Raw genomic sequence first — 16,823 nt, 5'->3', positions numbered from 1 at the left:
AGTGTTTTTCTCTGTCGTAAGTATTAACATGCTGTTTATGATTATAATTCACATGTAGTGTGCATACCACTGCCAATAAGTTGTTGTCAGGGCTGACATTCAAGTACTCAAGAAACTCAAGTTATCTACTATACACAATGAGGTGTATTTTTTTACTCACCTGCCTGCTTCATCTGCTTCGTCGTCATCATCATTATCTTTGGAGGCAATAATAGAGAATTGTACTGACTAATGTCCTGACAGTGCTTTGATCTTGGTATTGTGTTACATTTGACTACATTCATTTATGTGTCACTGTCTCTACACTATAATTTAACAGCCTACCAGCGGTGCGTGAGAAAGACAGGCTTTCTCACAGAGGGACTTTCTAAGGGCAGTTTTTCAGGGCAGTTTTTCACACAGAATTCCACTGAAGTTAAGGAAAACAATAATCCTGTGATACTGTTTTATTGCACTCTGAGTGCAAAGTGTGTGAAAACATTATCTATTAAATGATTGTGACTAAAAACTGTTGGACCTCAGTAGGGGATTTCGCATTATCTTTATTGGCTCTTTATGAATTGCGTCTTTCCTCCAAGTTCAAGATGAGGAATTAATTATGTGCTTTTTGATGTAAAATGAAAGAATAATGATTACTGCATGTCCTCTCGCTTAAAACAAGACTGCATTGACGGCCATGAAGTGCTTCAGTCACTGACACTATTAGTGCAAATTATTAGCACATAGAACTCTTATCTCATTGCTGTTCTCGCTTCTCTCTGCATGCCTGGTGCCTTTGTGTGGTAGTAAATGAATAAATTATGATTAAAACTGTTTTTGAACATTTAGAGTTAACTGTGATGATGAACCAGGATAATTTCACTGTTCAGTACTGTTAATAATTTTTTTTCAGATATGTGTATTTAAAAGCTGGATGCAGTTTATTTTCATGGCATGATATCATAACCAGGAGAGATTTTTAGACACAGTGCTCTGTCAGCAGTAGCTCATTGTCAAGGGAGTATGCCTAGGAAAAATCAACACGGAAAAGCACTTTTTAAAAAGTCTGGAAGTGGAGATGTGTGGACATACACTGGTGAGAGTAGCTTACACATCCAAATAGCCAGTCCACTCTCTGTTACACAGCCAAAGTGACATTGACAACCACCTCTTCATGACTTTGATCCCTCAGTGTGTGTCTCTGTTGTGTTGTGTGTCGCTGACAGCCAGTCATTACAAAAATCTCTCCAACCCTTTAACATGTGTGTCTGAACTCTCCCTGTCTCAAATTAAGCTCAAACGTCTTGTGTGTATTTACAGTATTTAACAGGACCACCATGCTCCCCACCAGCACCACCTTGAGGTTAAAAATTAGAGCCACAACTCTGAGATGTAGGCTACAGCCAGACACACAGCCTTGAGGAGAAACTTAATCTGCCATCTTGTAGCTGGAAATCAAGTTATTACCGTGAAAAGATTTGAGACACAAAAGGTCAGCTCCTTTCAGATGCTTATGTTCAATCTACGTCCTCATAAATGCATGGTCTGATTCTCAGTAGAGAGGCTGTCCTCTTTCTGAGGCCTAGAAACTTAAACTTGCACAAAATAGCTTTTTTTATAGCAAGCTCGAATTGATAGGCTTAAAGTAATATTGAGTTTTCAATGGGTAGGAAAACGAAGTTCAAAGGAGATAAACACATAACTTTATATTGTCAACCAAAATTGCACTTGCAGCCTAAAAGTTTTTAAATGTCATGTATGTGTAATAAAATGTTTTTATACATCCGCAGTGCTCATTTTATTCATAATAAATGAATGGTGGTCTGATGGACAAGCATGCCCCTTTCCTTCAAGTTCTTCCAACAATGACTTCTCATGTCTGTACAGCGCCTGCCTTGACCTGGCTCTTGTGCGGCACAAAGGAGTCTGAGGACTAGTGGCTCCTTCAGCATTAGCATTTTAATCACCCTCCTACAACAGTAGCGTTTATGCTAATATCACGCTAATGCTAGGCTAGCATTAAAGTGGAGGTATTTTAGAAAGCCTGAGTGACAAATAAAGATATCATTGTATTATTTAGATGCTTTAGTGCTGAAATATTTTAGAAAAATATTACATTTGAAAAAACACCACACTCTTAAAAAAGGTGCTTCTTCAAAAGGTTATTTGATGCCTTAGAAGAACCTCTTGGCTGCATAAAGAACTTTCAACATCTGAAAAACCCTTCTGTTTCAAAAAAGGTTCTAAATTGTGTAAAAGAGAAAAAACCTTTGTCTGAATGGTTCTTTGTGGAACCAAAAATGGTTCTTCTATACCATTGGTGTGAAGAACCTTTGAAGCACTTTTATTTTTAAAAGTGTAGGTATGTTACATTATAGATGGCATGTCACACAATCATAGACTGTTGAAATAAACTGCATATGTTGGGTTAGGTATATTTTTGTGCTGGTTTAAGCTGGTCACATGCTGGTTTAAACTGGTGATGTGCTGGTTTAAGATGGCCATGTGCTGCTTTGAGCTGGTCATGTGCTGGTAGTGGTGGTTTTAGCTGGTCATGTGCTGGTTTAAGCTTGTCATGTGCAAGTTCCTCACCAGCTTAAACTAGCTAAGGACCAGCACATGACCAGCTTAAACCTTTATATGACCAGTTTAAACCAGCACATGACCAGCATCAAAACATACCTAACCCAGCATATGCAGTTTTTTTTCAACAGGGACAACAACCAAAATGATTTTATTTTTATGTATTTATTATAAACGTATGTGATGCAACAATGCATTACAAAAGAAAATGATGAGTCAAATCAGAAAATTAAATAGTTTGTTACCTCTGGAACAGCTATAGTGTTCATGTTACTTTAAAGTGTTAACTCGCACAGTGTTGGAAATGTGTGCCTATGAGTCATGAGTTCCTGAACACTTTCTGAAACAAGTGATGAATACGACAAGCGTCACTGTAGATGATAAATGCATAACCAAGCAGAGATTCATCCTCCTCCAGTGTCTTTACTTTTAAAGGCAGTCTATCTGTTTCACTACAACGGAGTTTCGAACAGAATAACGTGTAATTAATGTTGGGATGTTGCCCTGTGAAGCTTGGAAATGTAGGAAGAGGAGAGAGGAGGGAAAGGAGTCACAGAGATTTCTGATTACCTGGCAAGTTGGGGCCGGAAAGGCTACACTTAGCCCATTAAAGATTTTCCAGCGTGACATTTGAGAGCAGCTGCCGCACCGCGCACCATCTCACCATTTCCCCATTCGCTGGGCATCAATTTAGAGAGAGAAAGAGAGAAATAACGGGAGAGAAAGAAAGAGCAAACGAGAGAAAGAGAGGCCACCAGACAGACACTGGCACAAATGGATTTCATTCACCAAGGTGAACTGTACTTGGCTGATAAATGCACTTCCTTGAATGTCAGCAAATGTCACTTGTGAAACCTTTTACGGTTGCTTTAATAGCTTCCCTAAACTTAAAAAGAAATGAAAATAGAATGACAAAGAGAGAGAGAGAGAGAGAGAGAGAGAGAGAGAGAGAGAGAGAAAGAGAGAGAGAGAGAGAGAGAGAGAGAGAGTTTGGCTGTTGTCACTTCCACATGATTAAGCAATAAGACATTTGAGAAGTCCCAACAAGAAAGTGGTTAAACTGGCTGGATAATGTCTACCAGATACTTAGTTTCTTGCTTTGAACTGAAGCTTCGAGGTAACATTATAAAACTGTTAAATTACGTGACTAAGTCAACTCTGTAAAGAAATCGAATGTAATTTGCTGTCATGAACCTTTAACATCTGAAAAACCTTTCTGTTTTACAAAAGGTACTTTGTGGCAATAAAAGGTTCTTCAGATTATAAAAAGGTAAGAAAGAGATTGTTCTTTAAAAACTCTTTTAAAACTGTTCTTTGTGGAATCAAAAATGGTTCTTCTGTGACATTGCTTTGAAAACCTTTTAAACACAATTAATTTTTAAAATTGTGTATATTGTTACTAAAATGTAATTACATTTCACTAAATTCTAAATTGTATAAATGGTTTGGTAATACTATCTTAAATTGTTATACCTTCATATACATTTGTGGCTCTTTATGATGATTTCAGGACTCTTGGTTGTAGCCTGGGCAACCTCCCTCTGGCCCAATCCACAAAGACAGCCCACATGGCTGTGATAATCCCCATTTCCAGTAGTTGCTAAGGTTACAAATTACCTTCGGTACTCTTAACCGGCTCCTCTGTGACACTCTAGTAATCCTTTTATGGAATTTCATTTAGGATTAATACCTCAGATACAGGATTACACACCACTACATTTTGTTTTTTCCACATTTGTACAGTGGCACATTCCAGCCTCATTTATTTACGTGTCAAGTACTGGGAACAAAATGTCAGTGTCAATGGCTGGAATGTTAACATTTTGCTCTCTTTATTCAGAGAGACATATCCCATTCAAGACAACTGTGAGATATTTCAAAACATAACATTCCTCTGTGCTTTTTCACACGCTTAACACAAAATATCTACTAACTATCGTCAAAAGCTTATAAAACACATTACACATGAAAAAAGATTGATTAGCCAAATTAGATGCAATAGCTAATTTATTTGTCACTGTTTAAACATATATCACCTGCGACATTAAAAAACAAAGACTTGTCTATGACATAAACGTATATAAAGTAAAAGTGCAGCCACCTTAATGCGAATGTTCGATTTTAGATGGATGGATTGACCTCAGAAAAGAAAGTGCTATGTGGTTGTGACGATACAACTAAACAAGAAAAATATTTGTTTACACAATAAAACAAGCATTCAAACAATGGAATAGTATTTAATTTACTATAGTTGGTGTTATCTGTTAAACCATCTGATACAAATGTTAGACCACTCAAGGGAAAATAGTGAATGAATGAGATAGAAGCAGAGAGAGTGAGAAAGAGAGATTTCTGTTTTTATAAATGTACATATATTATAGTATAAACCACTTTAAGTCCACTACACACATCACACTTTTTTATTTTATTTTATTCTACCTTATTTTATTTTATTACTATGTTATCTTTCTCTTCGTTTGTTTACATATTGCGCTATTTGTACGCAGCCCAGCTGCAAATGCTGGCAATACGAATGTACACTTTGTCATGCCAATAAAGCACACCTAACAAAAATTGAGAGAGAGAGAGAGAGAGAGAGAGAGAGAGAGAGAGAGAGAGATGTGAGCTGTAATGATGTTCAGTTTGTTTGTGATGCTCCACAGCTAAACGGATCTAATGAGGCTAATGGAGGCAATATCAACACATGGAAAGACACACACACACAACTGTAAGTGCTAAGAGCCTCTAGTCATGTTCTGAAATACAGAGGATACAAGTTTTTCAGCTCCTCTTTTGCTACTTTTTCTCTCCATCTCATACTCTCACACATTTACAGTTACACAAAGCGAGCAGCTCAGCCATCCGATAGTGACAGGCTGACAAACAGTGTTATTGTTCTGATGGGTTAAATACTGTAAGCTCTGCAAGTAATGTGAAGCACATAGCATTCAAAGACAACACCAATAACTCAGTGAAGTGTACAGAATGTTTTACAGAGCAAAGAATATATATATGAAACATCATGGGTCACTTCATGAGAGGGTCATGAGATTTTTCTGCTTCGAAAAGATATAATACATATGTAGTACACTTTAACGACTAATAATTAAATAAAGCTTGTTTCTTATTTTTCTTAGAATATGCATCATTACATTATAATTAATTTTGAATTATTTTAGTATGTAAATTAAACATGGCTTTGTAACTCTGAATTGTTTGCTACTTCATCAACAACGTCAAAGGTTGTATGATATATGGTTATGAGTGGTTGTGTGCAATTGTTTGCTCTCTTGTTTGATTTTAATGCTCAACAATCTGCGCATGTCATTTTCATGTCATCCTGAAGAGACCATTTCATACATTTTCGAGCTGCCTACTATAGTAAGGTATCCCTGCTGGAACAGGAAAGGTTACCCCTAATTTAAATGTTACCGCATACTTGGAAACGGCCAGATGTGCAGTCGTGGATTTTCTGGGTTACTGAAGACAAAAATAGCCGAAGACAAAAGAATTCACTTTGAGTCGAGGATGGGTGTTTGCTTTCACAAAGACATGACCATATCGTGCAGTTTGTGACGTTGCAATATTATTTGTGTTCCTGTTTTGGTCAATGTTGTAAACCTATAAAAACAAACATGGGTGCGAGCCGGTGAGCGCAGCGCTGCTGGGCAGGACACATCCTCCTTTAGGAAGGAAAAGGATTTGGCGGAGTGAGCGAACAAAGATATTAACAGTTTCTTTAACCCCGCAGTGAACCACAGGCCTGCGGGACAATCTATAGGACAACCTCCCAATAACTTCCCTTTACCTCCGCGTGACATTTCGCATTCAGATGCACCTTGTCAGGCTGCAAATGCATAGAACTTGTGGCCTAAACAAGAATTGCGCTCATGCAAGCCAATGAATGTTTGCTGACATTTCATCAAATCAAAAACAAATGCAGGTCACAAAACTACTAAACTTTTTCGGGGTTTCGTTTACGTTTAGAATTACAGATCATGGATCAGACTATTAAAAACAGTGGCTGAGGTCCCCGTTACAGCCATTGAAAGGGCGGTCTAGATTACAGCTGTCAGTCATGAATTTTTCATTTAGGTAGCTATGGGACAATGCGTCGCGCAAATAAACATTTTAAAGACGTTTTGACATCTGCTGGATTTTTTCCTTGTAATTCAGTTAAGTGATCTTATAAAAAATGCATAATCGTCTGCAAAAACCAGCGATATAAATAAAGGCAACTGAAGTGTACGTGCTCAATTGTTTGCGTTTATTTCGCACGAACAGCAAAACAGAGTCAAGTAGCGATTTCGTCAACTCTAGAATCGACCAACTCTGCAAGTGGCTGTCGACTGAAAACGAGAAAAACATTAGCATCTGGATGCCGTGGACAGCTCTCTAAAGGAAATAATTAATTGTGAATTAAAAACGACAGACATGCCTCGCTATGCAGACACTATTGAAGCTCCTGACTCAAGTCTTAATTTATAATCTTCATTTAATTCAAATGTGAATCATACATTTTCATGATATCTTCAATTAATCGATCATCCATTTAAAGAAATGTTTTTTAAACATCTACATTTTTATCCGACAATTTGTTTAGCTATTTGGGAGAGAGAGGGAGAGGGAGAGAGTGGGAGAGAGAGAGAGAGAGAGAGAGAGAGAGAGAGAGAGAGAGAGAGAGAGAGAGAGAGAGAGAGAGAGAATAAAAACCTACAGTACAACTGTCAAGAGGGTAAGAAGTCTTCCGGCTTTCTTGAGGACTAGACCTACATCTTAGACAGTCTGCCTTTGTTTGTGACTTCCCCTGAATAATCCTTAGTAGGAAGTTATTACGAGAGTATTTTTGTGTTAGATTGAGCTCACCATCCCCGTGATGTTCCTTTCTAAAATGTGACATCAAAATCTATTTAAAATTATAGTTTTTTCAAACGATAGTTATCTAAAACAATACTATGCCACAATATAATCTAATTGGCTTTGTTTTTCCATGTCTTTATTTTTATAGCTGTTAATTTAATGGTAATTTCTATATTTTCTGCTTGTACTTTATCTTTAGCCGAAGACTAATTTAAGTGAAGTCTTTGTTTCGTTGGAAAAATCTTTTTTTAATTATAAGCAGCGACCCGCTGTCTGTGGTGTGGGGTTTTATTATTTTTGTGAGCTAGCTACCTGTTGCTGGCTTGTACCCGTCACAGCGATGCAGAGCATCAAATCTTCTGCAGGAGTCCAGGCGTCCTCTATTGATCTATGTGGTCAAACTCTTCTTTAGACAGAAATCCTAATCGACAGATGCTGTTCTCCTGGGAATAACAAGTTCTCCATGCGGTGCTTTCACTGTCTTGCAAGCTATATTGCCAAATATACATAGGCCTAAAATCCCAGGCCTGTGTATGTCTCGTAAAAAAAGTAAATGAAGATTTGTTGCAAACCAGCAGCACAGAGATAACAGAATAAAGCTATGCAAAATCTTTATTTTTGCATTTTAAAAGTATCTCCACGCTTTGCTTCGTTACTTGTTTACTCGTTTAGTCGTAGTCTAAAAACACGTCAGTGAGTTGGAATTAGGCTATAAATTGAAATCAGAGATAAAAAGACGTATAAAACGATTAACATAAGAACTTTCTAACCTTTATAATGAGAGCCTATAGGTCAGCACAGGTCACGCAGACGCACTAAGCCAACACGTTTTTTATTTCTTGCTTTATCATGCTTTGATGAGTATAAAACTTTAAATTTGGAAAAATTCCATTGGATACAACAGAGAAGTTTGAAGACCCCTACCAAAAACCATAATAGCATAACCAAAAATAGGCTAAAGGCACATAAGAACTTTCAAACGACCTTAAAAAGTGAATTAAAAAAACTTGATTTGGGGCAAAAGTTTTATTATTTTTACATTCTCGATAACTGTAGCAAAAACACGTCGAGCCAGAATAGCAGGGCCTGTCACATGCTGGTTTCACTCGTGTAATTTCAGTCTCTTGACTCCTTGTCAAATGAAGGACGAGGAAAGACTTATGTTAAACACGACACGTTAGACAGGCAACATTTGGCATCATCACTGTCCACTGAACGCTTGCAAACAAGTGATCCAAAACAACTATTGTAATTCATATAAGAGTAATTGGGGTATATCTGATGACGTATTTCGTATTTTTTATTTCACTAAATAATTTAGACAAAAGTAAAAGTTCATGAAGTCTGATGTGTATTTTTAGACTTGTCGATGGCACATACAGTTCAGTGATAAAGTGATGAATTAAATAGAAGAATAGACTCTGAAACAAATGATTATAACGCACAACTTCAGAAGTATTTAATTTGTCGTTAAGTTAAATAAATTAATAAAAACACGCCACCAAGATCAGGCTACACCTGAATGAATTTTACTCGAATAAAATAATTATAAATCATGAATGAATGGAATGGACTAGTATATTCATGAATGGACATGCCCTTTCATTATAAACTCAACTGAAGCGCTAATAATCGCCCTTGTTGACGATTTGCTCCAGATTGGGTTGTTTTACTAAAGGCACAGACTCGTTTCTGCCGATTTAAATGAAATGATTCGAGCATTGACAGATTACAAGCTTTTGAAATATTGTCTGATACAAGACAACGGGATTTATGTCAATCTAAACACGTCTAATTCATGTACTTCTTAAACCAGTTAACATGGTGTCATCATTTGTCAAATATTTTACCAATTATTTCGAAAATTCTATAATAAAATATTAAATATATATTAAATATGTAAAACCAATGTTTATGAACAAAATAATTTAGTTGGCAAAGTTAGAAATGCATATTTTATTGTTTAAATAATCATTATCACCTACAAAAAGGTAAAAGTAGAGAGTAGTTCTGAGTTTACAAATCCTTCTTTAACGTATAGCTACTTCGTAATTAGGCAGAATATGTTATTGTTCAGAAGTTTACAAATAGTTTAACTATGTATCTACCTCATATTTAACGGATTTTCACTCAATTAAATGTTAACTACGTAACTTTAAAAAGTTAAAACTCAGAATTGGCTTTTAATGTAGATATTTTTTGTCGAGGTCGATGATAAAAAGATTTAATTAAACCGTATACAGTATTTTTCTTTGTAAGAATAAATGATTGCACATTATTATGGTAAGCCTATGTGTTTTACATAAAATTGTATAGCTCTTTATAGTTTTGTAAGAGCTTTTGGATTTTTTCACAACACAGGAACATGCTTTACTAAACTGACATATAAGTGTCAAATAATAAAATACACGCATAATAATCATTATAATTAAAATAATATTCGTTTATTATACACTAGTCATTTTCAGACTGAAACAATTGACACAAAATTTAATTGTTTAAGTTTGTTGTACAGTGAGTTGGACAAATACATTTTTACAAAGCCTATCAAACAATAATGTGCACATTTTATCGATTAGTCCTGGAGATTTGTGGAGATGTTTGTGTAATGGAGATGCAAGCGTTACCCCCCTAAGGGAAGTAGCCTATATGATGTTGTTTTCTGAAGCCGCAGGGCCTGAAATTAACATTTCAATTAAGGCTAAATAAAATGGATACAAGGTAGCCATCTTTTGCCGTATACGCATATCACTCCCCCGACCTCCCAAAATACCGTGCACATCCTCCACCAACCACACAGACTATGGTTTTGGGCCAAAGCTGTAAGACGAACCGGAAGAAAGAGGGCCTGCAGTTCCAGGCGTCCGCATCCATTCACAAGCAAAATCTCCAATGGCTTCATTAGAAGTAACGAGTTGACACAAGGTAAATCTAACATTGAATCGCCATTCACTTGGTTCGCAGAGTACCCTCATTAAATGTCGCTAACAAGCCGTGCAAACGCAGTGATTGGACAGCTCCCGTATAACTCTGCAGACCTAGCAGGATGCCCACTTAATGAGACCACACAAATAAAAGAGGAGGGGGGATCTCTACATTTCTCCTATCGCTCCTTCCCACAATAAGGAAAAACAGAATCATTTTTATGTGGGGTGCAAGAACTTGTGACCAAAAAATAGAACATCATTTAGAATAGTGAATACAATTTATTTTTAGCTTTCCTATTATAAATTGTCGCTAATAGCATATAAATATAAACCTGTATTCTATTTTATCTAAATGTAATCTGGCTATACCCAAGTATGTTTGACAGAATATGGAAGAAGTAAAAGAATAAAGCGCCTTCATTGAGGTATCTGCATTTAACAAAACCCGTCGAATCAAAATACAGCCGAGGTTAAGACCCTGAGCTGAGAGAATAGAAAGGGGCATTTGCGCCCCCGTTACGACGGCCCCACAACGCTGCAAGCTGCACTTGTCTCGCACGATTCACGGAGAGAAGATGCATGAGAACGTCACAAGCGAAAAGATGGGAATACGCGTGGTACTGAACGATGCTTGTTTAATCTACGATCTATCGGTGTATTTTACGAAGCTCTTTAACACTCTTAAGAACCTGCCCAACTCTCCGGTGAGTCTCTCAGAACCATTAGCTGTCTTTAAGATAAGTAATTTGATTCAAACTTACATGATGCCGAGACGTCCGCTTTCGCGGAAGACAAACATGCCTCATCATCAACTCCGTTATGGATCCATAACTGTTGCAGTAGAAACCGAACCAGCAATATAATTTCTTAAACAGACCAAGGAAAACAGAATAAGACTAGACCTATAAAAGGGCTGCGAAAGAGAACACATACAAGATAACAGGAAAAAAGTTAGCAAAGGGTCATAGTCGATTGAATCAAATAAAGTTTTACTAAGTGACGTAGTTCATTGAAATAAAAGGGGGAATAGGAAAAAAGGACGCAAACCACAGTTCTCCGGCGACAAGATGTCTCTTGAAATGAATTAAATTCCGTAGCCGTCACTGGAGACAGTTTTCCTGATTTGCAATGTTAAAAGACAAAGTGAATGTGTTAAAATAATAAGTTTCAAATAAAATAAAACATTTCAGCGGAGAAAACAACGTCCCCTGCACTTTCCTCTTCGAACACACTACGACAATGCACAAAATTATTCATGCATGCTTTAAGGTTACTTGCCAGTGTTGGCGAGAGGATGGGAGGACACATTTTCGTGTGATGATAACGAGCAAGTTTGAATAGAGAGCTAAGAAATGGTACACTTGCCTTCTACGGTCGAGCTCTTCCAGTGCATTCGCGCATGCTGTGACGACACTTAGGTTTATTTAAGCTATAAGGCACTGAGCACCGAAATGACTTGAAGTTGGAAACCCCTGATCACTCCGCTCAAAAGCACCGAAGCAATTATATAAACACACGTTTTTAATAATGCAGTGCAATTTGTCATGTAGTCCTAATGCGTTACTTCATGGTCTTTCTAAGTAGAAAAAAACAAAGAGGGAGATAAACGTTCATTGGTACTGAGGTGCTTGCTCCCCGCTGTTTTTACACGGAATGGAGAAATTAAAGCTTAGGGACATACAGGCGATTAGATCAGGTGAATAAACTTGTTTGGAGATGCTAATGACATGCTTAACGAAAACAAAGGCTATGTTAAATAAAGTGATTTTACGGCACCTTGCACATTATACTGTTTTGTATTCCATTTCCACTATTGCGTGCGTTTCAGAATCATCATGCAAACAGTTATGCCTCCGGAATATAGTTATTTTAAACACGACACAAAACAAACCCAGTACTATATCATTCCGTAAACAAATGCTTTCCAAGCGCAAACCAGCGTGATTTTTAAAACGATTTTTTTGGACTTCTCAAGTCCAAAAAGCTTTCGAAGGGACAATTTCAAGTGCCACTTGAAATTACTTCACTTAAGTTTCCTGTGCCAGAGGATCAAACAGATATGATCATGGAGACACAACCTGACCCAATGCGTCTATTATGATATTTCCCCCGCCCCTTATTCTATTAACAACACGAGCAAACATTATATTAAAAAAATAACCTACAACCTACAACTATATTTAACATTGTATTATCCTATTAACGTACACGTCTTTGAGAACACTCCTAAACATCTCTGAATAATGGAGTTCATGGCCGCATTGTCATCTATAGGCTAACCATCCGCAGATTAGTGAACTGGATGGTGTGTGGCTCTCATAACACCTCATACGTGTTTTCACAATGTGGTCATTGTTCTTTACCGAGTGGACGAGTCATTTTAAAGTCAATCTAATGCAGCATAAAACCTTTGATGCAAGTCATGAAACACATACCAACAGGCCCTTAAAGCCGAATCTCGTGACATATAGATTACGCGTTTCGTTCTGTTGAAACTGCCAATAGGCATTCGAATCTAAACGACCTCAAATGGCTCAAAATAGTCGTCATAATATAACGGAAGCAACAGAGCAAATTAACTTAAAACGTATATCAATAATGATGTGCGTTTATACGGCACTTTGTCAACATGCATAGTCTGTGAGCAAAGTGCCACCACAGCCAGGGATGCGCGTCCACTGAGCCCGTGTTGTCACTGTCCGCGTGCGAATAGCGGTCATTTCGTATGGCTAAATCGTGCAAAAATGCGTCCAAAGTGACCCTCCGGGGTTCCGCGTACGAACAAATATAAGTTAATATCTCAATGAAAAATATAAATGCAACGCTTTAGGGGCTACTGTCGCTTTAGAGAGCAAGCGCAGCATCGTCTCTTCTCCACAAAATTCTCTTCATACGCGGCGCAAAAGAATGCAGTTAGCGTATCTGCGCATCCTGTTGTAGATCCCGTTTTAACATTTAAATGTGCATTCCCGTTTCCGCGACTGTCACTCGGAGACCCCACCCCTGCCTTCTCTCCCTACATATCTTCTTAACTTTAACGAGCCTCGTTAAGATCACAATAATATTCCACCCACTAATTGCTCATTCCATTCAACAAATAGGCGAGCCTCTGCTTCGACTTCACACGAGTCACGGGAGGGAGGGTGCTGTTGAGATTGGAGTTCCTGATAACCCCCCGTGCGCGCAGCAGAAGTGGTGAAAGCCTCTACGTACTGGCTAATGATTGGCACGCTTGACAGTGATTGGCAGGGCTACCATGACAACCCTACAACGACACCGAGAAGACCAATAGAAAAGCGAAACAAAATATTTCAATGCTACACTCACGGTGGATTTAGGGGGAGATATTATGAGGCTGGTGTCATTAGGCGATAGCTATTGAATCATACAATCTGAATTCGTCGTTCTTTTTTTCCTTGGCAAATTTCATCCTCTCTCAGGTCATTTCCATGGTTTTCAGATCGCCTTTAGAGCTTTATCCCTCTCATTTCTTCCTGCCAAACTTTGCTGATCGCCCTCTGCTCTTGGCGAGCAGCGCGCCCAGCACCAGGTCTCCTGAAGACTTGTCAATGTTTCAGCTACCGACCTTAAACTTCTCTCCAGAGCAAGTGGCGAGCGTCTGCGAGACGCTCGAGGAGACCGGGGACATCGAGCGCTTGGGTCGCTTCCTATGGTCGCTTCCAGTGGCGCCGGGCGCTTGCGAAGCGATCAACAAGCATGAATCCATCCTACGTGCCCGAGCCGTGGTTGCCTTCCACACGGGCAATTTTCGCGATCTCTACCACATTTTGGAGAACCACAAGTTTACAAAGGACTCGCATGGCAAATTACAGGCGATGTGGCTAGAGGCTCACTATCAGGAGGCCGAGAAACTACGCGGGCGTCCCCTAGGACCAGTTGACAAGTATAGGGTGCGAAAGAAGTTTCCCCTGCCTAGAACCATCTGGGACGGCGAGCAGAAGACGCACTGTTTCAAAGAGCGGACGCGGAGTCTGTTACGGGAGTGGTACCTTCAGGACCCCTACCCAAACCCCAGCAAGAAAAGGGAACTGGCGCAAGCCACTGGACTCACTCCTACACAGGTCGGGAATTGGTTTAAAAACCGGAGACAACGAGACAGGGCAGCGGCAGCAAAAAACAGGTAAGCCACGCTGTTTCAAATAAATACAGTGACATATATACACAGAAACAAATATAAACGTAGACATAGAGAGAATTTTGAAATGCTTAAATAGATTTTAGAGACATAAACACAAGGGAAAAGAACGACGACATTGTAGTAACGTGTATATCATTTAGACAGTCTCAGCTACAACATTGCAACACATAGTCACGGAGATGAAAATAAGTTTATAATATTGACGCAGAGAAATTAAAGTGAACATGTTTTCTTTGTCTTAAATATGTATCGATAAGTTCTAAAAAAAGCTTAACAGAACATACTGTGTGTATTTTCACAACAAAGCCTTCCATTGCTTTTTGTCATTCTTAACACAACATGCTTAAATCTGAATTTTACCACTAAAATTTTACCACTATTTTATTTAGATGCAACAGAAAACAATGCATTATAAATAATATAACTGGAATATAAACACTGCACGAGTGACATTTCTCGGTTGCAATAAGAAATCCTCAAGTCGAGAATTGTTTTATCACAACGTGTTTAAACGCAGACAAGTTTTACAACACGAGATTGTAAATGCAATTAGTTTTACATTTCTTCTGACAAAAATGTAGGGAAAATCTCATTTAAATATTCAGAAAACTTCTTGGGTTTAGTTTCTTATTCTTGGCCGATTATTAATTGTTTGACCCAAACGGTCAATTCTAAATTACATAAAATATGTTTATAACGTTATAACACGGAAGTGGTGTTTCAGATGCTATATTTACTTTCTCTTCTTGGAAATAGGAAAATGTACACACTTTCATGACTGATGCAAGCTTTTGTAATTTGTTTATATTATATTTATGCCTATACTTATAAATTACTTGACTGAATTATTTTTGCTGTATAAAAGAATCATGATATTTTGATCATGCAGTAACATTGCAACCATGCACTGACGTCACACAATTTGATCATATAAACAAGAAAAACAAATATGTTACATTACAAAATAAATATCCCCAGAATTGAACCAGATCTAAAGGAGGGGCCAATGTTTTGGTGTGTAGACTTAATTATTCAAGCTCCAGGATTTTGTGATATTTTGCAATAATAGTACATTTCTGCGACTGTTTAATGGTTTTCATTAAATTATTTTAGAAGAACGGTCAGCAGTGTTGCTCTGTTAATGTTCAAAGTAAGCTAAATGTGGAATGTTTTACAATGATAAATACTGTGTGTAAAATAGTATAATAGCGTACCATTTTCTCACTTTGCTAGGCTCCAGCACCAAGCAATAGGGCAGAATGGCATGCGGTCCCTTTCAGAATCCGGCTGCACCCCACGTAGTTCGGCGGAATCGCCATCAACTGCGGCCAGTCCAACCACCAGTGTCTCCAGTATGACAGAACGAGTCGACACGGGCACGTCAATCCTTTCAGTAACATCAAGTGACTCGGAATGCGACGTATGATCCGCAAAAAGAGAAATATATACAGGAAATATGGACCTGAATAAACTTTATGAATTATCGGGAAAAAGGACCAATTGAAATTACTATTAAAAAAGGAAAAAACAGACTAAACAAAACACAAAAGCACGTCTTTTTCAAGCGCTTTCAATGGACCCCACACCTTTCCCCACCCATCACTTGCATGATATATATATCTATATATATATTTTCTTTTTTGTATGGGGAAATGCCCCACGTTTGTTGTGTCTGCCAGGACCACCGCAAAGAGGGAATTACAAGAACCGGTGTCCATCGCCTTTTTTCTGTTTTAGTCCGAGTGACGACGAGCAGCCAGGATGCAATCCTTTTTTCCTTTATGTTCATCAGACAATCATTTAAGTCGTAAGCACCTTTTTACTACACTTCTGTCACTGCCTATGTGGGGTACTGGTCAAATGTGGAACTGAATCGTTATGACTGTATCAGATTTTTATTTTTATTTCGAGATTTTATATTGAATTATGTATATCTTAAATAATGCGATCATTCTCCCAGTCTGTAATATATGTGTAGAAATACGCCTGTATATAATTCTGCTCTACCGCCTTCATTCTCTTTTCTATCCTTGGTCACTTTTCTTGACTTGGTGCCCCTACATAAACTATTCGTCTAAACGTAACTATTGAGTGCTCTAGGCGTTGTTTCTTTGTTTTTATACCATGAAAGAACGCTAGTGACTATGAATTATCAGTCGGGATTAATGCAAAAGACAAATACTGGATATCATTATCGAATGACCAAGTCTATTTCATGTTTCTAGTTCAGCGCTTACTATTCAATGTTACTTTCTTGCGTGTTTCTGTTAATGTATACGTTTCTAAATTGAAAATACAGTATTCAATTTTGGTAT

The 16,823-nt window shown here is 37.9% G+C and overlaps 1 protein-coding gene across 1 annotated transcript; it reads left to right on the top strand.

Moving 5' to 3' along the window:
• Positions 1–13,450: 13,450 nt before the first annotated feature.
• six3a (SIX homeobox 3a) lies at positions 13,451–16,823 on the top strand. The gene is made up of 2 exons (XM_079473634.1): positions 13,451–14,490; positions 15,742–16,823. Exons 1-2 carry the CDS (start codon positions 13,799–13,801, stop codon positions 15,932–15,934), a joined length of 885 nt encoding a protein of 294 aa, XP_079329760.1. The 5' UTR covers positions 13,451–13,798; the 3' UTR covers positions 15,935–16,823.

The sequence above is a fragment of the Barbatula barbatula genome (genome assembly GCF_947034865.1).
Source record: "Barbatula barbatula genome assembly, chromosome: 14".
In the NCBI taxonomy this organism is placed as follows: domain Eukaryota; kingdom Metazoa; phylum Chordata; class Actinopteri; order Cypriniformes; family Nemacheilidae; genus Barbatula; species Barbatula barbatula.
The sequence above is the reverse complement of the archived record's forward strand: the minus strand, read 5'-3'. Positions and strand labels throughout refer to the sequence as shown.